Source organism: Uloborus diversus, chromosome 10 (assembly GCF_026930045.1).
Source record: "Uloborus diversus isolate 005 chromosome 10, Udiv.v.3.1, whole genome shotgun sequence".
In the NCBI taxonomy this organism is placed as follows: domain Eukaryota; kingdom Metazoa; phylum Arthropoda; class Arachnida; order Araneae; family Uloboridae; genus Uloborus; species Uloborus diversus.
In genome coordinates, this window is record NC_072740.1 from 55,498,506 (window position 1) to 55,521,733 (window position 23,228).

General features: G+C 35.9%; 1 protein-coding gene across 1 annotated transcript in view; it reads left to right on the forward strand.

The window, feature by feature from the left end:
* LOC129231245 (glycogen phosphorylase-like) overlaps nucleotides 1-23,228 on the forward strand; it is a 143,458-nt gene that overhangs the window by 37,841 nt on the left and 82,389 nt on the right. Inside the window, 8 exon segments of the mRNA XM_054865523.1 lie at nucleotides 5,910-6,041; nucleotides 6,129-6,209; nucleotides 6,211-6,241; nucleotides 8,461-8,543; nucleotides 16,745-16,888; nucleotides 17,990-18,082; nucleotides 20,375-20,521; nucleotides 20,607-20,731. Coding sequence (XP_054721498.1) covers nucleotides 5,910-6,041; nucleotides 6,129-6,209; nucleotides 6,211-6,241; nucleotides 8,461-8,543; nucleotides 16,745-16,888; nucleotides 17,990-18,082; nucleotides 20,375-20,521; nucleotides 20,607-20,731 — 836 coding nt within the window.

Genomic DNA, 23,228 nt, shown 5'->3' on the forward strand with positions numbered 1-23,228 from the left:
GTTCACTGACTATGGAGAGTTAGCGGTCAATACAATCCTTGGAATGTTGACGGATTTTCCGGTTGCTGTTATTCTGGAATCCGTTAAATTTTGATGAATAATCATTTTGTAATCATTCTGTAATCTTTTGCAAATACTGATGAATTTGCTGCTCCTCGGCTTATGGATGCAATTCCAAAGAGATATTAAAACTTGATGGATTTTCAAATGTTAATGATAAAATACTGATGAATCTGCGGCTCCTTGGCTTATGGATGCACTTCCAAAGGGGTATTAAAACTTGATGGATTTTCGACGATAAGAAGAAATTCAATCTTTATAAAATGCTCTTGATTAATATTAATAGATTATATTTAAAAACAACTTGATTATTCACATTATAAGTAAGATGATTATAGATTCATAAACACTTTACGCCGTTTTTTTCCACGAGGCTGGAAAAGCAGCTCAAAACTCACACGCATCCACATCATGCTGGTTCTATACGACGAAATGCACTGAACTTTTTTTTAGATAAATCACAATCCCAAAAACGAAATGGCACACCGACGCTACCGTCTCAATACCCAATCACATTGTTGCATTTCAAAAGTGACAGCATATGACTCCACCTTTATTTTTTCAAATTTAGGTGAGCAATTTTTGGCTCGTGTTGGTGGTGCCCTCTGTCTGTACAAAACAACAATATTGTAAAACTCCAAAAATAAAAATGTTAAAGTCTGATTCTTTAACACCATGCTTAATTTCGCTTCAACATTGATTTATATTAAAAATTATTTTTATAGTTTCTATGTCTTATGTTTCATTAAGGTTACTTATTTTTCGAAGTTCCCACAACTTCAACAATAACTTTTTTAGGCCCTTTTTTACATTTTTATAAATATTAATTTGTCTTTTTTTTGTATTAATTTTAAGAACCGAAAACAATGTGCAAAAATTGTTTTAAAGAAATTGTAATACCTTAAAATTACTCAAGCTTAAAGTTATATTTTCATTCAATTTCAGTTTTTCTTTAAAATTATTAGTATTATTTTAAAACTGATATTTCCAACAAATGCTCTTAGAGTAAATTGGAATCGGGGAAAAAAAACCCTATTTAAACTTTCTGTAAGCTTGGAAATATAGATTCTGTAAGAACACCAAAATATTAACTATTTATTCAAAATACATATTTTTACAAAAACATTTTAAAAATGAAACAGTCTTGTAATTATTTTTGTTCTTAAATCCTTTGTCCACAATCTGTAGCCTTTTTTTTTTTTCAAGAAGTTGAATATTTTAAAAAGAAATTGAACTAGAACTTACTGAAATATCACATTTTGCTCAAACGACATCTCAGATATTCTAATGCACTTTTTCTACAAATTATTTTTTTTCGCTTACATGGTTTGGCATTAAAAATAACGTGTTTCGTTTTTCTTAATTTGCTTACAAATTTTTTCTGGGTTAACAGCAATATTGAAAGGGATTATGCAGTTAATTAGTGCCACAAATTTTCAAATTTAACTTTTAAAACATTGTATTTGAATTGAAAGGGGAGATTAAAATTGCGTGCGCGCTGCATTCCATCCATGTTTGGTCAGTCAAACCATGAACTCATTAAGTCTACAACCCATCCGCTTCTATTTTCTCATTTATAGTAATTATCCCGATTTATAAAGCGCTAACTTAAAAAATAAACCAAAAAGTTACACCTCTGAGCTTCCACATGCATCTCTGATTTCAGATGAAAAAAACAAAATGCTGGTTTGTAACGTTTTATTTTCTGCAATTTATAGATGTCAGATTTCTAGAGTCCTTGTTCCATTGCACAATAATCTTTGAAAATCGAAAATGTATAAAAAATATTAAATGTACATAACAAAATAAAGAAATTTAGAGACCATCAGCGTTAAACTCCGATTGAAAAATTTGTATTGCGTGGGGAAAGGGGCGTGGTCTACTGTGGCATAAATGACGTCAGGCCACTCAGGGGTCGTTTCTTCTCGCGGCGCTTTTAGGGCAGTCACAATGCTTAATAAGTAATGAATTTTTTGTGCGGAAAAAGAACTGGATTTTCGGATTTAGGAGATCATTTTTGATAACTTAGCATACAAAATTTGCAAAATTTACGAGATGTTGTTGTTGTCCATTCTGTGCTTCTAGTTATAACTCATCTATGATCTCGACACGCAGCAAGCCCGGAATATAACTGTGTGTGTGTGGATGCGTAGACATTGCTATTTATTTTACATAGTAATTGGAGGTGCTTGAGATATTTTATTTATGCTTTATGGGTAACACACAATGAGTGTAGAAGAAAAAATATATATATACAGTCGCTATAGTAATGTTAAACGTGTTATACGAGTTTTCATGATGTTGGGGCCGAGAGGATTGTGGCACTCACAAGGTAAATGTTTCAAAAATTAAACCCCCCAAAAAAAAGAATAAGATAGGTTTTCTTTGATGACAAGCAGGGCCGGATTAAGCCAGCGCGGGGCCCGTAGCAAATGTTTCCAAGAGGCCCTCGTTTTTGCATGATATTGTAAACAATAGAGCTCTTCTTCATGGAGATGGGAGGTGCACTTATAACACGCATGAATACATAAATGTGGATATAATTTTAGAGCTTTACGACGGTTAGGACCCTCTTATGTTGCCCCTCGTCTTCCCGTTACTACATGTTTTTAACTTTCAATTCCAAAAACGCAATGTTTGGACGATATAAAGGGGAGGGGGGGTCTGGGGCTTACCCCCGGAAAATTTTCGATATTTCAGTACTAAAAACTCATTTCTAACGACTCCTGGTGATATTAGAAAGAGAAGATACGGAGGTCATCATTTGGAGAAACTGAAGTCAAAGAACGCGATTGCATCCTATCATAGGTAAGATCAAAGGAAAAAATTTGGGTTCACAGTGACTCTCTCCCAGGCAGATTTTTAAAATTGAATCCTTAAATAAAACTGTAGCTTATCTTTAATGATGCTGCAGAGAGAGGGAAGAGGTGTGTTCAAGGAGGTCCCATTGGGGAAATTTCGAGTTTATTACCTATTATTAATCTAAAAACACAATTTTAAGCAAAAATTCTCTTAATTATATACTCTGAAAGGGTAGTTTTTTTTTTTATTTTCTTTGGTGATTTTGGGGCGGAGTTCACGAAAGCCATCCCCTGGAAATTTCTCGAAAGTGAAGTTGTGAAAACGTGATAGATTGAAGGCTATCGCGGGTTACGTTTCGGTATGGGACGGGGTTTAGACACTCTCCAAGGTAACCCGGAAAATTTTCGAGTCAAAGTCTTAAAAGTACATTTTAGACCACTGTTAACAATGTTGGAGGGTGAGAGGTACACTCCCATAGAAATTTTTCGAAATTATTGTCCAAAATACGCATTTCTAGGCCACCCTATTAGACGACGTTATAGGACGGGATCGAGCTCGGGATTACACACTCGTGGAAATTTTTCGAAACTGAAGTTCCAGAAAGCAGTTTTAGCGGGTTTTCGATTATGTTAAACTATTTTCTTCTTGAATTTTTCTGAATTTCAAGTTTGAATAAAAAAGTTTTTGGCTACCTTTGGTGATGCAAAAGAAATGGGTTAGGTTCGGGGCATGGGCGGCAGCTTTGTAGTTCCCTCCCACTCAGAGGAAAAAATTAAAAACGATATTTAAAGTCTTTCTTCTACACATAATTATTTTAGTTCATCAAAAAATAATATTCTCTTAACAATTTATTTATTTCGCTCAACATAAGTGTAAGTTTCAGAATCTTTTTCTTCTCTTCTATCACGACCTCTTAATTTTGCTCATTGTTTACAGTGCGGGATCTACGGGCTCGTGTCGCGGAAAGGGGGGGGGGGGTTGAGGGTGACAAATTAACATGAAGATTAAGTAACCAAAGAAGATTTAAAGGATGACTAATAATTACCTTTTCAGGACTCCAATTTCGAAAGCTTTAAGAAGTAAACCACTTTCAAACAATTTCTGGGTGGTAACCCTTTCCCATCTCTTGTCTAACATCTCCAAAGAGAGCTTTGAAGTGTGGTTTTAGGATTTGTGCTTTAAGAGTTTCAGCATCCTCCTTCTCTGGCTATCAACAAATCAACAAAAATTGCTTAAATTTTTCGACCCCAAATTCCGAAAAATTCCGGAGAAAGCCCTTGAACCGTCTCGATTTCAAAATTTCAAAAAAATTCCAAAGGAGAATATCCACCTACTTGCATAGCTTCTCAACATTCGGGGAGAAAGGCTATAAACCACCACTCTTTACCTAAAGCTAAAGCTAAAGATAGCCTGCGGCTTGAAATAATTCAGTTTCTAACATTTTACGAAGCAAACCCGTATCCCCTCCCCCCTGATAACGTCTCCAGTGATAATCTAAAACCGCGTCAGAATTGTTTCTCGGGGAATTCCCTTTCTCTAATCTTCCCACATAGCTTGAAATTTTGTTTTTAGCTGTACCAGCGGGTATAGCTGAAACCATACCATATTTCATTGAGGGACAATCCCTCAAACCCTTTCCTCCCAAAGATAGCTTGAAATTGACTTCAGTTTTGAACACAATTTCAGAAAAGAAACCCCTTCCCCCTATCCTCTATTGTTAACAAACAACTTAAATTTTCTTTTTTTTTAGGCTTGAATAGCTGAAAGTTTTGGGACCCTAAACTCCCTTAAATTTCTTAAGTTACCTTAAAATTGACTTCATTTTGAAAAAAAAGAAAAAGAAAAAAATCTAGAGAAAACCCAATTCTCCGTTCTCCAAACATTGCCTAAAATTGTAATTTTTAGATCAGTTTTGAAACTTATTTGACCCAACGGAGCTTTTTCTCCGTCCACTAAGAAAGATTAACTAAAATTGCGTTTTTAAGACTTCAATTGAGAGAAATTTCTGGAAAGCAATCCAACGAAAAAAATAAGATTTTTAATTTACTTGAGTAATTTAGAAAAGCTAGATCTAAATAAAAAGAGAAAGATAGAGATGAATTTAAACGGATTAAAGTGTGGAAAGTAGTTTTTTTTTCTGGAATTTTTCTCGTGGCGCGGGGCCCCCCAGAAGCGCGGGGCCCGTAGCAAGGGGAAGTTCATGAACCCTGACCAAGAATTTTTCAAATTTCCCAATATGTTCTAAAAACGAAATTTTTTGCGATCTTTAACTCTGTAAAAGGAGATATTAGCTACTACACAAGAATTTTTTTCAAAATTAAAATTCCAAAAATCCATTTCTTGTCTATTTTTGATGAAGTTCAGGGACGAAATGAGGTTCGGGGCTCTTCGCCGAATTATTTCCAAAAGCAAGTCCTAAAAAACGCAACTAAAGGACATCTTTTAGGACAAAAGTTGGGGTTTAGAGAATCTCTCACAGAAATGATTCGAAATTAAAGTTCCAAAAACGAAATTTTAGACAATTTTAAAGAATGTTAGAGGAAGGCGAATTCGGCCCTCTTTCGCGGAAATTTGTAGAGATTAAAGTCATTAAACCAAAATTTACGAAAATCTTAGAGGATATTGAGGATCAGGTACTCTGGTTTGGGGGGGGGGGGTAATGATGCAGCCCCAAAATTCCCTCTCCTGGATTCACCACTGTGCTCAAGTATTGATGCTACTCTAAAATGATGCAATTTTTCTTCTACGCATTTTAGTTTTCAAACTGTGCAATGATATATTTTTTTTATTTAGGAATTACGTCGCGACCCCCTTGAGAAATGCTTCGCCGACCCCCCTTGGGGTCGCGACCCAAAGGTTGGGAATCCCTGCTCTAAACCATTGATAATTCTGACGTTTATAAGAATCCTGCTCTCGTTGGATACTTATGGAGTTGCCGTTTGTGAAAATTTCCTCATGCCGTTTTGTGCTTTACACATTCAATACACTTTGTTGCTCTACAAGTAATTTTTGATGTAATAAAAATTTTTTCATGTTTTTCTTTCAAGATTGAGGAACCCGATGACTGGTTAAGATTTGGAAACCCATGGGAGAAAGCCAGACCCGAATATACCCTACCCGTGAATTTTTATGGTCGTGTAGAACAGACTGATAAAGGTTGCAAATGGGTAGACACGCAGGTAAATTTATTTTTAGTTTCATTTTAATACTTGTTTCTTGCTGGTTATTATGGCATTAATACTGTATAATGTATATTTTTTTTTTAGATTGTGTTCGCTATTCCATACGATAATCCCATACCTGGCTTTAGGAACAATATTGTGAACACAATGCGATTGTGGTCGGCCCAAGTCTCCCAATAGTTTCAATTTAAGGTTTTGTAAGTATTTATTTTTTTGAAAAAAAGGGTTCTTGAATGTAATCTTGTTTCCAAATAATTGTCGAATGAAGCACCTTGGAGCAAAGGGGTGTAAGTGATATGGAAATAATTAGCACGAATGCTTTTAATTTACTTTTTCAAGGTCCGTATGGTCGCGAAATGAAAATTTTAGTGAAAATCAGATGACGCTACGTGTAAGATGTATTGCAAGATGTCTCTACCGGTATACTGCCATGGGCAAGTAAACGGCAGTTCCTGCACATACGAGTTTGCAAGTTGGAATTTGACTTCCCCCCCCCCCCCCCGAGAAAACCAAACAATCAAGCTTGTGCAATAAAGCTAAAGTACAATAGATAACAGAAATGAAAAAAAAGAGAAATTTACAGTTACTGCTCTTTACGTGTCCACGGCAGAATACTAGTCTATCATGTCAGTTAGCAGGTGACTGTGTTGAACACTCAGTGAACACTTCAACGTAACTCGAGCAATAGAATATCCTGCGAAGTGTGAATGTCATTCAACGTCTACATGCAAAGGACTGAGAAGCAAAGGGTTGTTTGACATTTTCTAGTTTTGAGTAAAACGCGTTTAAAGATAACGTTCTAGGTAGGCTTTCATTGAATTGTTTTTCTAAATCATGCTGTATAACAGAACCTACCGTGGCTACTAATATTATCTCTTGCCTCAAGCGAGAGGAGAGGTTTCCCTGCTATTCGTACTGGTTATCGCCAAATTTTTCATTTTACCACTTACATCCCTTTGCTTCTCACTGCCTCAAATGAGTAATTTGTTCGGGAAGACTTAAGAGTAATAGCAACGTGTTGGAACAGGAAAGATTGGAAACTTCGGAGAAAAACGTAAAGATGTTCACGATGAATAGTGTCATTGCAGTAAGAACATGGCCGCTTTTCATCATTTTACTAACATAAAATGCTGGTTCGGAGGATAAAAATTTGGCTCAGACCGGCTTAGCGTAGGACCAGGCGGTTGCCTTCTATGAAGAGATTTGGGAAAGTGGGTGTTTTGCTTCGATCAATGTCCCAATTAGAACAGTGATTATGTAGAGTAGTAGTTACTCGTAGATGTTGTTAGAAATATTCCGCACAAAAAAAAAATTCATTTTTTCTGTGGTTTTTATTTCGTGACCGATGAAACCTTGAAAAGAAAAAAAACGTACAAAAAGTAGGAAAAACTCTGTTTTGTTCTGAGGGCAGGAGATGGTCGCTGTAGCACTGGTATATGTTTCTACATAGCGAAATTAGAAAATTTTTCAATGAGAGCCTACCAATGGTTTGAACTTTGCACGTGTGATTAAATATTCTTTCCAGTTCTAAAGTGGGATATAAACATGTTGGACAAGCAATCAGTTTTCACGCTGAAAGTAAAGAATTTTTTTTTAATTTGCTAACTTTTATGAAAAAATTTAGAAATTTAGTTAGCCCTAACATGTTTTGTTGGGTGTTTCAAAACTCTTGGGCAAATGTTTAGAAATGATTGAAAATATTTAAACAGCCAGGAATCATATGGGATCTTTGTTCGCGAGTACAATGATGATGCACTACACGCACGCATAGCCAGAAACTGACGGATGCGAAATAAATTACAAATTTATTACAGAAAGGCAATTTTACACAATTTTAATTTTTAAAAAAGGTTTAAAGTAGCTGTTGAAATTTGCGGTCTGCAGTTGCATTACATTGCGTTGCAACGACGAGCCATTCTGACAAGCTTTCGCATTGCTACCATTTTCGCAAGCAAGCGTTGGCATAGCGACGCGTAAAGTACAGACCGCAAATTTGAACAACTCCTTTTAACCTTTAATAAAAATTAACATGTTCTGTAAAATCGTCATTGTGGGATAAATTCGTGACCTGTTTTGCGTCACAAATGCATGTTCGGCAATGAAGCCGTCAATTTGTTGGTTTCATGTGCGTGTATCGCGTGAGCATTGCTTTTGTGACCATATATCCACTTTCATTCTTTCTCATTTAGATGTTTTTTATCATTCCTTAAATTTTTGGTCAAGAGCTTTAAAACTCTCTGCAAAAAAAAAAAATAATAATTATAATATTCCTCTTAGCCATACGCCGTTCAGGTTCTGAAAGTCGGCACCCCTGACCTTAACAGCGTAAGAGACTGCAGTGTGTGAAAGAAGTTTTGTGAACTTCAACAAAGGTTTTCGAAGTTATATTATATCTGATTTTTATTTCTTCTTGCAGTCAACGATGGTGATTATATTCAAGCTGTATTGGACAGAAATTACGCAGAAAACATCTCAAGGGTTTTGTATCCCAATGATAATGTGAGTTTATTCGAGCAGTAATAACTAACAATGAATTAGAACTTAATACCAGATATATATCAGCAGTAGCGTACCAACGGGGTCTGGCACCTCTGGCGAGCTTAAGAAATTGCGCCCCCCCTCCCGCAGGATCGCTTATATGGGAAGTCAGCAGAGGTTACCTTGACCTCCCGAATTTTTTTTTTTTTGGTGGGGGGGGGGGACATTGACTAATCGATTCGACAAATTAGGAGACAGTATTGCTGCTTAAACATTCTAATTTTCTTGTCTTGAATAGTTTTAAATAATGCCCAGTATTCCTCCGCAGTAGACGTAATATTTGTATATGTGTGCATGCTCGAATTTTAACATTCGGTAAAATTGGGATTTCATTCGACGAATTGAGAATTTTCCCCGTCCCAAAAGTTTTAGTTCTCCCCCCCACAATTTCACAAATTTAATAAGACCAATAGTATTTGCAGTTCGTTAATAAATATAAATAATGTACGTTCTTGAACCAAATGGAGAATAAACCGTTTTCAGTTCCGTTTATAGCAATGTATTTATTTTTTTCAAAACAGCTTTAACTTTTAATTGAACTTGTTTCAAATCAACAGGAAAATGTATAATAAACATAATGTACACATTTACTAAAAGAAAGAATTTATTATTTTTTTTTTCAAATAAAAATCAAATCGTTTAGAAAATCTATACTAACTATTACTATAAAGAGAGAGGGCGGATTTTTGTGTGTTTTGTATGTTCGAGGTAATCTCCGGAACCATTCAACTATTTGAAAGATTCTTTCACTGAATGAAAGGTGCATTCTTACTGAGTGACATAGGCTATTAATTATGCATATATGTACTTATACTTTTTTTTAATCCAATAGTTTCTTTACCACCAGTTTGTTTCGTACCGTTTTATGGTTATAAACGTAAAAACAATTGCGGTGACAAAAGAGTCAAAGGTTCTCTTTAAACTGAATGCAGAAAGATGGAAACACGATGTTGGCGGAAGAACCGCCAAAACATTTATATGTGTTTGCGGCTGCGAGGGAAAAGGCATATAGCATTCTATTATCCTTAGTTTATGCTTTAAATTTCACTTAAACGAATTATAACTGAGATTCGCTTCGAGGAAATTAGTATTTGAATTCAATTAGCGCTGACAGATATAAATCCGTGTTTCCAGAAGTTGTAATTTTCCATTTGCATTTCGGGCTACCCTTTGAGGCTTATTTAATGTTATAAAGAGTGTTTATTTTGTATATTTATATGTTTCGGGTAAGCTTCGGAACTACTGCACCTATTCAAAAAATTCCTTCTTCGTATGAAAGGCACATTCTTGCAGAGTGACATCTGCAAGAAAGAAAAATAGAAAAGACCATTGTTGTATGAAGCGAAGAGTCAAAAGGGGAGTTTTGTTCGGCAGGGCCCCAGAGAATCAACGAAAACGATTCTGTAAGGACAGGATCGGTTCGTGATCGCAACTTACTGAATGAGTACGTTTCTAATCACCCAACCAAATTGATAACCGATCAGCGACTCGCCTATGATACCAGAGCTCAAAGTAATGTTAATCGGCATACCAGGTGGAACTGAAAAAAGTTTAACACTGGCGAAAATCAACAAGCAGACTAAGGATAAGTGTGCAGGTTTTTCCTTTTTTACTAAATTGCACCAATTTTACTTAGTGGTCGAAAACCTGACCACTCTAGATTTAAATTACTTTAACTGTCTCCCTTCAGAAAGACAGTCAGAAGTATGATTCATAAAAAAAAAAATAATAATAATAATAATAAAAAAAAATAAATAAAGGACCATTTGCGAAGCGTTTTTAAGAGGTCAGCCCCATAATACAGGAGGGATGTTTTATGAGAGACGGTTTGAATATAAAAGCCGTGGATAGAACTCTAAAAGAACTAAAGGGTTAAGACGAAATTATGAGAGGTGTCATCTTTTTATTTGCCGGTGACTTTGATCAAACTATTCCTGCTATTCCCTAGATAAACGCTTGGAGATATATTTCAAGCCTATTCAAAGTCGTCGCCTTTTAGGAGCTCTGTACGATCTGTGTATCTTAAGTACATTTTTAAAAGGCCATATTTATTCTATTAAAACTAAAGGCGGTATTCCAATAATTGCGTTGCAAAACTTTAATTTGTTTTATGTATACAATGGAAATGGATCCCCCCAAGTACAATCAATATGGACTAATATGATTTAGAGGATTATTCTTACTGGACCAGCAGCAGGTCAGTCAGCTCTTATTAATCGAATTCCCATGGTCTTTGCACATTTCCAATTTCAATATAAGTAATTGCAATTTCCATTGAAAATTTCTTGTGCCATCACCATCGTCAGAACTGAAAGTGAAATGTACAACTATGCACAGTACAACGTTGCATTTAAGAAGATTATATTGTTCCTGGGGAAGTAATGGTTGTTCTCTCTAGATTAGGAAATGAAGTGTATAAATTTCTTTTAAAATTTCATAAAAACAGAACAAAAAATGTTGTACAAGCAGGATATTTTAAAACAAAAACATCTGCATAGTATTTATTTAAGACAGTTAAATTTCAACTCGAAAAAGTTTGGGACGGGCCTCTTGTTCTATTATAATTAGGAAAGCAAAGCAAATACAAAAAGCATTGTTAATCTGAAATTGACTAAAAAACATGATCATACATACAGGCAAAATAAAAGCACTTCGCTAATAAAGGCCTCCCAATATTTTGTTCAAATAAGGCTTTTTATGCTTAGATTGTTTATTATAATTAGAGTAAATACTTAGCCTAAAAAACTATACACTTCAAGCTATAACACGACAAAATGTCGCTCTCTTCCCGAAAAAAAAAAGGAATCATCCGGCATAGAACGTACTCTCTGGTATACAAATTGTGTGCTGAGCTAATAACTTTAGCTAACCCAATGAATCGGAATCGAATTTCACGCCACGGGTAAAATCCCCTCTACACCCCCCCCCCCCCATTTCTGAGAATTAAGGAATTTTTCATTTTCTCCTCTAGCTCTTTTTCTTTCGAATTTTATTTTTAATTTTATTTATAAAAGCATTTTTCTACTTGTATGATCAGTTTTTTGATTATATAACCCCCCCCCCCCCCAATTCCCTTTTTTTAATCATTCGAAATACCGCTCCCTGGCTGCTGCACCCCTAGCGAGAGCCACTCCTGCGAACCCCTTGGTACGCTACTGGTGTACGGTGGGGCGCAGTTCCTGCTGCCCAGGGAAGTTTTATCAATTTTTCATTCTTCTGTCTGTTATTTTTGAAAAGAAAAAAAAAACTTTTGTGTCCAAAAGAAGAGTTTTTGTTTTAGATTATTTATATGTGTTCAAAAATCACTGCTTTATATATTAACTACAGGTTTTTTCACCTTTAATATATCTATATCCCCTCTAGCTCTTTTTTATGCAATTTTTTAAAATTATTTTAAAGCATTTTTCAAATTCTATGATTAAAATAAATGAATAAATAAATAAAATCTTAAACTTTTTTTTAAAATCAGTCGAAATGCCGCCCCCCCCGGCTGCTGCGCCCCTGGCGAGAGCCACTCCTGCCAACTCCTAGTTATGCTACTGTATACCAAATTATATTTATATATACCAGAGTGCTTATAAAGTATCTATGTTTTGCTTGAACGGGTTTTATTAGGAAATACAAGAATACAAAATTGAAATATAATAGATATCAATTTAGTTCGATTCAATATGGCCACATCAAATATCAAGGTGCAATTGCCACCGTTTTTCTACAGACTGGAACACCTTCTGTAATATTGCTGATGTAATTTGAGCTACTGCAGTCATAACATTTTGCTTTCATTGTTTAATGTTGCCAATCCTCACTTGATACGCGTTATATTTGACGTATCCCCAAAATAAGAAGTCTAGTGGAGCTTTGGTAAGTTGAGCTATGACTTTCACAATGTTAATCTCCTTTTGGGGATTTCATAAAAAAGGTACGTGTTATTGGTTTGGATTAGAGTTGGAATAGTTTTGCAAAGCTAACTCAACTCTACTCAGCATCAATTATCCTCCTCTATTACCACGAAAAGAAGTAATCATTGTCAAGGTCATAGCTCAACTTATCAGAGCCGCACTATTGGTCGACACTGAGTCGTTGCTTCTGTTATCGCTAAAGAGAGCATTCTCCGTTATGTTCTCATTTTCCACAGCTTCCAGCAAATCGTAACACATCGACTTCCGAGCTGCATTGTCCCCGGCTTAAAGTTTCTGAACAGTTTGGATGCGATAAGTATGTTTGTATAAACGGTAGCGAACAATTTAATTTACGTTGTAAAAGGGATAGAGAGTTTACGGATGAGTCTTCGTGTAGGCGTTTGGAGCAAAGAAAACCCCCCTCTTGTACACGCGACACATTCTCTGGCACTATCAAAGGTTTCCTACGATATTTTTCATTTTTCTCAATACCATTTCACTTGTTTCTTACCATTTTTTAAAAATCTGGTAAGCTTGTCTTCCTGCTCCTTTAAATTGTTCCACATATACGACCACGAGTAGTGGATTTCCTTTCCTCTGCTGACAGCATTCTATTAGATTATCTGCAAATTATTTAGATTTTAAACATGTTTCTCAGAAATGCATGAAGACTTTATAAAACCCCATATAGACTATATGAGGCCCCTAGTTTCAAAACCGGATACTTGCAAAAAATTCAATTTTCTTTTTTTTTTTTTTTGTTAATCTTGTAGATAATCATAAGGCCTATTTGCCTGCTCAATATTAGGTTCAAAAACCGCTTCTTTCCCCCTTGAAATGGGGCAGGAAGGTCTGCCTCAGTTTCAAAACCGGACTTTTTACAAGTTGAGCGTTTGTCCGCTCCTACAAGTATCCGGTTTTGAAACTAGGGGCCTATATAAGAAAAAATAATAATAAAATCGACGCATCAAGAAGTTGTCAGAATGAAAGGACATTCTATCCAGGTGAAGGCAACATTGATGTAAGAAAATAATTCAAAAATATATGCAAAATGATTCTTTATTGCTGAAAAATTCCCAAACAAATGGAGGTTTTAGAGCCCTGTTGAGTTACCTCTAGTGAGAATGTACGATGCGATACACATGAGAATTGAGGCATAACAGTCTCGTACGATGTCCTCTGTCATCGAGTACTACAGTTACTATAAACACGCCATTAATTCTATCAAACTCGTAGGAAGTCCAACTTACCGTCTCAAGTAATTCCAGATGTGCTCGAATTTTTACACATAACGTAAGTTGATAATATAGAAAAGAAGGTCCCCTGACTCCCTTGTTGTGTGTTAATGAGCATTGGTTTGTTAAAAAATGGCTCCTGGGAGCCCCGTCATGAGTGTCAACACACGTGACTAAGGCATAGCGTAAATGTACCATTCGACTGTCATGGTGCTGTGGATCAGATCAATATTAGAATTGACAATGTTTCGTATACGACTACATCCCATAACGTCACTCCAGCTGTGAGTGCGGTGTGTCGTTAAAATGTAAAGGCACTGTGTTCAAGCATGCATATTGTAGTAGTGTTGAGATCGACGGCATTAGACTAAAATGGAATGGATCGGATCCAGATCGTCTTTAGAGATGAATCCAGATAAAATTTGGGGATTGATGACAATTGTTTACGCTTGAGGCGAACCCATTGGAATTCCTTAATAGTGATTTTGTTCTCCAGCTGCACACCGTATATGTTATGGGTTGCTGTTTTAGACGAAACATAGGCATCCCTAATATTGATCCACAGCACCATGACATTTTAACAGTACGTTTGTGTCATGCTTCAGTCACGTGTGTTAGCGCTTATGTCGGGGCTCCGAGGAGCCATTATTAATAGGGCACTGCTCGATCTCAATGATTCAAGGGTGTCAGAGGTCTTGCTTTTTTACATTATCTTCTCTGGCCTGCGCGGTCCCCTGATTTGTCACAAATTGAGCATATCTGGGATCATTTGAGACGGTAGGTTGGACAGCCTATAAGTTTGATCGAATTAGTGGCGTGGTTACAGAAACTGTGGTACGATATGACGTAGGATATCGTGCGAGACGGACATGTCTCAATGATCGCCTACTTCGCCTCGAACATTCAAGCTAGAGGTGGCTCAACAGAGTACTAAACGCTTCATTCTTTTTTATTTTTCCAGTAATAAATGATCATTTTGCTTTCAATTTCTAATTGCTTTCTTATATCAATGTTGCCGTTATGTGTGTAAAATTTCGTTTCATTCTGACAAGTCTTTCTCGGTACGTCGAGTTTTTGTTTAAAAAAAAAAAAAGAATGCTCTTGTTGGCAGTAACTATATTAACTGTCTCTCGCAATCGCGTCATTAGTATACAGCTACTAACATAGCAGAGAATGTGTTGCCACTCTTTTTTTTACCATTGACATGCATCATTTAGTTCTCAATATACTGCTTGGTTTTCCCCATTGAATAAATGCGAATTAGCTTTAGTTATTAATCATGTAATAAGCATAAATTACATTGCTAAGCATTTGAACCAATAAAATGGATCAATTTAACGTTACGTCAAAAATCCTGCTAAGTAGAAAAGTAGATCCGACAGACTTCTGAAGTTATCGGCAAGTGATATCACCGCATAATTAAAATTGCTTTAAATAGTATGAATAGCGGCATGCAGATTCGACAACCGTGTTCTGTTAGTGTTTCCAATTGACGGTTGTATGAACTTAAAGTATATTAATCACATTCAAGGGCGATTCTCGTACCGATCGAACTTATTTTGATGTCGTTTTTGGCTAATCACACGGTGGACGAAATTGCAGCCGATTCAGCAATCATATGCCAAGTTCGTCACGTGACTGAAATGAAAACCTGTAGCAAAATTGAATTCGAATCATACCGCAATCGAGCCGATTGTTACAAAGAAAAAATACTACTTTTATTGGCTTTACATAAAAGGATGCGATTAGATTTTGCTCGCAATATCGTGAGTACGGACTAAAAGTACAATGAAAAAAAACTCGTAAACAAAATTAGTGCAATTCTGCTTAAAATCTCTTCACATTTTCAGTGACGAGAAGAGGTTTTGCTTACACGAGCAAGATGAGTTGGGAGTTGTGGAGTTACTGGTGTGTGACTTTCAACAAGAATAATTAATATTCTCGAAACGCAATTTCACAGTGGAGCTGGCGGTATCATGGAATGAGGAGCGTTTAATTCTGAGGCAAAGCGGGGCGGCTTCCATTTGCTTGAGTGCTTGAAAGTGATAGTTTACCTTATTTTCAGAGAACTATCGTATAGCTAGGGCAAAGGCTGAAATACACCACCAGCTCAGTCATTCCATCCGAGGACTGCAGTTCCGTGCTTTTTAGCACTCATCAGCCCGGAATAGGAAGTGCCTGAGCTGGAGGTGGAAAACCTCTTAAGGAAGCCAAGACTGCCAAACAAACTGGTAGCTAATATAGAACTAGCACTGACCAGATGAGTGACCGAAGCAATGGTTCGGGTCAACTCCAAGGTTGCAGGCAAGGTCTGTGTTAATTCTATATTAGCTATCAGTTTGGCTCCCTTAAGAGGCTTTCCACCTCCAGCTCAGGCACTTCTTATTCCGGTCTGATGAGTACTAATAAGCACGAAACTGCAATCCTTGGATGGAATGACTGAGCTGGCGGTGTATTTCATGTAGTTTAACTTATATTCAACCTTTCTCACGAAACAACTCATTTGTCTATAAGACCATGCTTCAGTGCACGTTAGAAAGAATTTAAAAAAAAAAAACAAAAAAACGAAGTCTCCTGTGTGCTTTTGATATTTGCTTACATTTTAATTGCAAGCATGCCAAATCTCATTTTCGGTGTCAAAAAGAGCAATCGCAAATGTTTACATTAGTCGCACTATTTGTTACATTAGTCACAGATTCGCTGTTCATTTATGGTGCAGTTTCGATTTTTTTTTTTTTTTTAATTTTCAGCTTTAAATATTGCTTTTTGTAAACTTGCTTTTCTATCAAATATCTTTCTCGATTACTTATATTTTCACTGTGCTTCAATGAGTAATTTACATTTCTGTGACAGCTGATATATTGTAAAAACGAAGCGACTGTACAATTATAACGCACAGTGTAGCGACAACTGACGAAAACAGTAAACATTTTCGGAGAAATTGTATTTTGATTATTATTGCTTTGAATCACTTTGATTTACACAGATAATTACGAATTGTAGTGACGATTCATTTAAATTTTAGTTCTTTGAAGGCAAGGAATTGAGGCTTAAACAAGAATACTTCATGGTAGCAGCGACTCTGCAAGATATTATCAGACGTTACAAGTCATCAAAGTTTGGAAGTAGAGATGCTGTTCGAACTTGCTTCGACGCCTTCCCAGACAAAGTAAGAACATTAGATTTCTCGTCTTGGTGTTACCATGTTATGTATTTCATGCATAAGTGATGAATTTGCCACCTAAATTTCTCTAATTTCTTGCAAATGATACTCAATGACAACTCATTGAATTGATAACTGCTAAACTTATGATAGTACTAGTTGTTGATTGAAAGGGTGCCGACTTAAGTTTCAAACGAAATCAAAAGAATGTCTTGTCCCTTCCTGTATTCCGATAATAATATTTCAAGTAAATTGAGTCATTAAGTGCAGAAAGGCAATATGCGTAAGATATCACTGTTAAATACTATACGGAAATATCGTCTGCTTAGTTAGACATACCGATAAAATAGAAAGAAAACTTGCTCACTATACTTCAATGTTATGGCCTGCGTTTCAAAAAAAAGAGTTAAAAAAATATTTTGTTTTATTCCTGTAATTTTAAAGATAGAATACAAAACGCTTTCTGTAAAACATTCGTTCTTTCTAGTTGGCATGTTACTAAATATTTGGATAGCATTTTGTTCTTTTTCGTAGTCAATTATGTCCCCAGTTTTTTCGAAATCCTAAATGCTGATAAATCCTTACCAGATATTATTTGATGTTGTTATTCTTGTTCTCCTGGTATCAAGATCAAAGGTGTTAAAGTCTGTCAAAATTTTATGAAAAGCGCCAAATTTCAAGACTTGGCGAAAAATTGAATATGCGCACGATTTCACCATCTGCATGCAGGACAACCATCTGCAACGCGTGTGAAAGATATCTGCCATTACTAGTCGAATTTCACTAAATTAACAGCTTTATCTTTAATTCGGCACACTTTAGACACCACGTTTCGGTAATGAGGGCAAATAATTTATTCGTCCAAAAACATGTCTTAGTATTCTCTTTTGATCGCTACTTATTTCGTTTCTTAAAGAATTATTTCACTATGGTATAGTTTCTTGGTTAGATGTAAATAACACATTTTCGCTCCTTCAATTTTATAAATCGGTTCTTAAATTTCAATCTCCTGTATTTCTGTACTTTTTAATACATTCATTCAATATAAACTTGTGCCAATTTCTAGATGCTTTAAAAATAATTTATCTTCAACGTTTATTATTTCAGGTTGCTATTCAGCTAAATGATACTCATCCTGCTATGGCAATTCCAGAGCTTATGCGGATACTTGTAGATGTTGAAGGTGTTACATGGGATAAGGTAAGTTTTAATCAACAACAGAATTAAAGAGCCGTTGTTGTCCCAAGACAAAGGGAGGCCAAATAAAAAAGCTTTTCAAATCTTTCAAATTATTTCGCAAAAGAAATTACTATTAATTGGGGGATTGGGTGAACTATTAATTCGCTCAATTTCTTCTGTTTTTATAACTTCTTGCTGGGCGATGGCAGTTTGAAAATCCTATTTTTGAGAAACGCCTTGTTTTCGGAGGCGAAGCACGCTATTTTTCTTTTGTTCATTCTTTACCTGTCAAATTTAGTCACTAAGGAAAAATGGGACGGTGCAAGATGCGCCGGAAAGTGCGGTGGATGTGAAAGAATTTTCCATCCTAGCCCCCTAAGATTTTCCGAAGAGTCTCCAAGCTTTGCATGTGAAGATGTAAAGCAGTACTACTTGAGTTCTACTCATCTAAAAGGCAAGATTACAAATTGCTTCCACGCTGGTAAGAAGTCACGAGCAAAGATGGTAATTAGTGTAGAAGATATTGTTAAATGTATTAAAAAATTATCATTTTCATCCTCTTCATAAACGGACAGAACTTTTCGGTAGACGTGATATACCCAGTTAAGTGAAAAAACATTGTTTAATTTTACAGCAGTTTTAGTACTCGACATAAATAAAATAAGCAACGCGATGGATTATTATAAAAAGTGAAGTTGTAAATAAAATTTTAAGATAGCTAGGAATTTGTTAGTAGATTAAGCTATTAAAAAAAAGGGTTGTTTGTGGGTTGACCACCGACAATTTCATTCTAAAAACACAATTTTTGACGATCTCTCGTGGTATTAGGGGAAGGTTTGGAGGCTCTTCTCCAGAAAATTTTCGAAATCAAAGTGTTAAAAACGCAACAATTTGCAATTGCATTTTGGTAGCCTGAAGAGAAGAGATAGGATTCAGGAATTCTCCCCTGTCACTTTTCGATATTGGCCCCAAAAACAGTTTTAGAGGCTCTTCAGTTATAAAGAATTTCAAAGAGATCTTTGGGAACATTTCTCCGGAAAATTTTTGGAATTGAAATCTTAAGCACGCAAATGTAGGTTATTTTTGACGACGTCACGAGAGGACATGGAATTCAGAACTCCTTCCCAGAAATGATTTAAAAGTCCTAAGGGAAACTGGAACAATCTTTAACGATATAAAAGGGGAAGGAACGGGGTTCAGAACTTCCCCCAGAAAGCTCACGAAATTGAAGTTTCAAAAAACGTAGTTTTAGACGATTTTTGGTAACCGGAAATTATCTGGAATTCCCCTGGAAATTGTTCGAAATTGGAGTCTTCAAACACGCGATTGTTGGCCCTCTTAGGTAGCGTTAAGGAAAGGATCGAGTTTAAGAAACTCTCTTTCAGTTATTTTATACTGCAGTTCTAAAAGTGCAATTGTAGTCAATCGCAAATGATGTTAGTTTGAAGGAACTCGAGACTCCACCCCCCGGTAAATTTTCTTAATTAAAGTCGTAAAAACGCAATTGTAGGCCATCCTTAATATTAGGCGAAGGCATCTGGTTCAAAACTATCCCCTGGAAATATGCAGATATTGAAATTTCAAAATCGAAGGTTTAGACTCTTTTTCGTGATGTTAAGGGATGGTGAGGTTTTGTGATCGCCCCTCGGAAAATTTTCGGAGCTTGAGTCTTAAAAACACGATTGTAGAACGATTTTAGCAACATTAGAGAACACAATGGAGTTCAAGAAATCACCTCCAGAAATTTACGGAAATTGAAGCTCTAAAAACGAAAAAACTTAGATAATTTTCGTTGACACCCCCGGGGAGGAGTTCTGGGACTCTTTCCTTGAAATTTTTTAGCATTAAAGACGCAATTGTATTTTATTTCTTTTGTCATGCGGGGGGAGGGAGGTGTCATGCTCATCTCGATGTAAAATTTCGAATTTTCAAACCTTGGCTGGAAATGGAAGCTATCAACCCAATTCCACCCTGTGGATCCGCCACTGCTCGGAAATACTGTCCTAAATATTGTCTGAGGTAGACGAAATAGAAAGGGGGGGGGGATTGTTTTAGGCATTTTTCCAACTTATGTAGTTGAGATAGTGTTTAGTAGGGACTTTGAAATGCTTTTGATATAGAAATATATTCTTATGGAAAGGGGGTACTGCTTGCGTGTACTCGTAATTTAACCCCGCTAGTAATTACGTAATGTAATAATTCAGAATTTTCTGTAAAACTTTACATTTCTATGCCCAAAATAGTTACATTTGCTCTGAAGAAGTTTTTTCTATATATTAAAGATAACTAAATACATCTGTACATGTTTTCTAGGCTTGGGACATCACAACTAGAACGTGTGCTTATACGAATCATACTGTATTGCCTGAAGCACTTGAAAGATGGCCTGTGAGTATGCTGGAAAATATTCTTCCTAGACATCTCCAAATCATGTATGAAATTAATGCAAGATTCCTCGAAGTACGTATACCATGAAAGAAACTTTTATGCATCGCAAGAGAAATTGCCTCTTGCTTCAAGCAATTTCTTACCATTTTTTTTACAGAAAGTATCCAAAAGGTGGCCCGGAGATGTTGATAGATTGCGAAGGATGTCTTTAGTAGAAGAGTATGGGGAAAAGCGAATCAATATGGCTCACTTGGCCATAGTGGGCTCCCACGCTGTCAATGGAGTAGCTGCCATTCATTCGGAGATTATTAAGAAAGATATGTAAGTACAAGTTTTCTTGGTATACTTTTTTATTTGAACATTGAAAGTAATCCAAACTTTTCTTTCCAGTTTCCGTGATTTTTCTGAAATGTATCCTGAAAGGTTCCAGAATAAGACCAATGGTATTACACCTCGTCGTTGGCTGCTATTGTGTAATCCAAGTTTAGCAGATGCCATCGCTGAGGTTTGTTTGAAATGAAGCATATATATTTAGAAAGTCTTCGAGCTTTTATTGTCCTACTGATGAATTAAAAAAATCTTTCCAGAAATAATATTTTGATACAGGCAGTTAGATTTAGTAATATTTTCTTTAATTTGGTGCAGTTTTAATCTAGATATTTGATATTTTGAATAACATCTTTGTCCTTCAAAAATATTACAATTTTTTTCTTTAAACTAAAGTTTAGGGCTGCGCAGTCGGAGGAAAAATAACAGACACCTACTCTTCGAATTTAAAGCCTCCAACTTCTATCGCTTCACTCTAAAATCAATTCGACTCCGCAGTAGAGTTGCAGACTCGGAGCAAAAATGACTCCTTTACCCAAAAATTCTAAATCATGACTCCGACTCCACAGCCCTGCTAAAGATCACATACTGATCTTGAAAAAGGAAGTGGAATAGTCTCGGACCATATCATTGATTGCTCATTTATCTTTGTTTTGTATTTCTGTAGTAGGGGAGACCGGGGCAAGATGACTATGTTAACAATTTTCGTTGTTTATTAATTTATTATTAAGGATAGTAAAATTAATTTTACATTAACTGTTACAGTAGTCCTTTGTAGCATTAAATATATTATCATATAGTTTTTAAGATAAAAATAATGAGGGATATTTTTAAGTTTTTCATAACCTTAACAAATCGTCATCTTGCCCCAGTACTGGGGCAAGATGACTTTGACGTTGGGGCAAGATGACAACATTGAAAAAGGTTGGACATAGTTTATGATTTGAATAAGTTATTTAGTTTAACAAATGATAACTGTGTTTTTACATCTTACAAAGTATCAAATTAAGCGTAATACATTGCAGCGTAATGTTGAAGTATTAAGTAGTGCAGCTAACAATGAGCACAAATAAAAATGCCATTTTCATAATTGGAACATGCCTCATGCCACCACTCTTGGCTTTTAGAAAACTCTGGATCCATTCATCTGTTGGATGGTCACAATATTCCTCTGGACAAGCAGGGCATATTATAACACCATACTTTGAAGTTGATGCAACTCGACTGCTTGGCACAAAATTTTATAGACTTGGACCTACAGGAACTTAGTTCGAATTGTTTTTACTCTCTGCTTAGCTTCACGGGATTATTTTCCCTTTTTTTTTTTTTTTTTTAATACTCTATTTTTTCTTTCCGTTTTGCTCCTTGTTCTGACATTTCTCTGATGGGTCTGCTTGTAAGAATGTTTGAGCTCAGTTTTCTGCCTTTTCTTTTTTTTTTTTTTTTCTCTCTTGTGTTGCTTTAGGCAATGCATTGAAATCTGAAACACTAACAGGCTTCTTTGGTGCGTCGGAATCAGCAATTGCCGTAAGTTCTGCTTCGTCTGGAGGGTTTATAAATTTGGTTTTCTACTATCAAGGACTGAATATTAGCACTATTATTCTCAGTTTCATCACCAATGAGCTCGTCATCTTGCCCCACGTTTCGGCCCGTCATCCTGCCCCGGACTGCCTGTTTGAAAGGATTCGTCTCTATTGCAATAAAAGATGGCGATTAATTGACATTTATTCATGGTAATAGGTAGTATTTAAACTAAGTTACTCATAAATACTAAAGAAACACAAGAAATCTTATCTGTATCTATAGCAGAGCTTATTTACATATGCACAAAAGTTACATCGTGGCAACTATAAACAATCAGAGCTTCAGAACTAACACAAATATGGCGATTTCAGCGTCTCTATACTATTTCTGAGCGAACAGCGGATAGGAGAGCCAGTGGTATCCAGTTGATGCTGTTACCTTCTTTAAAACGGAAAATTTAAGGTATTCGTCATCTTGCCCGGCTCGTCATCTTGCCCCGGTCTCCCCTATCTATTTTTTAGCAAGAGAATCTTATATATAATTTCTCTTGCACGATTTCTGTCGGTCCGCGAAATCTTACTTATTCGTTTATCAAACTCCATGATTTCCTCATTTTAAAACTTATCGTGCCGGATAATGACGAAAAAAAGACCTACAGTATAAAAATGTAATTTGAGATTTAAAATCATCTAAGTGATCCTTTAATGGATGCGCCGATGTTTTGATAGATATCGAATCGGAATTTGGATTGTTAAAAAGGAGAGCCGGATAGCTGAGTTGGTAGAATGTTCGACTTTCAACTGATTATTTCTGGGATCGAGTCTCGGTTCGAGTGGCCTGCCTTTATAACGCTCTTTGAAAAATTTTGAAAAATAAAGTTAAATTTTGCTATAAAATAAAAACTTAAGAGAGAATTTTACAGTAAAGA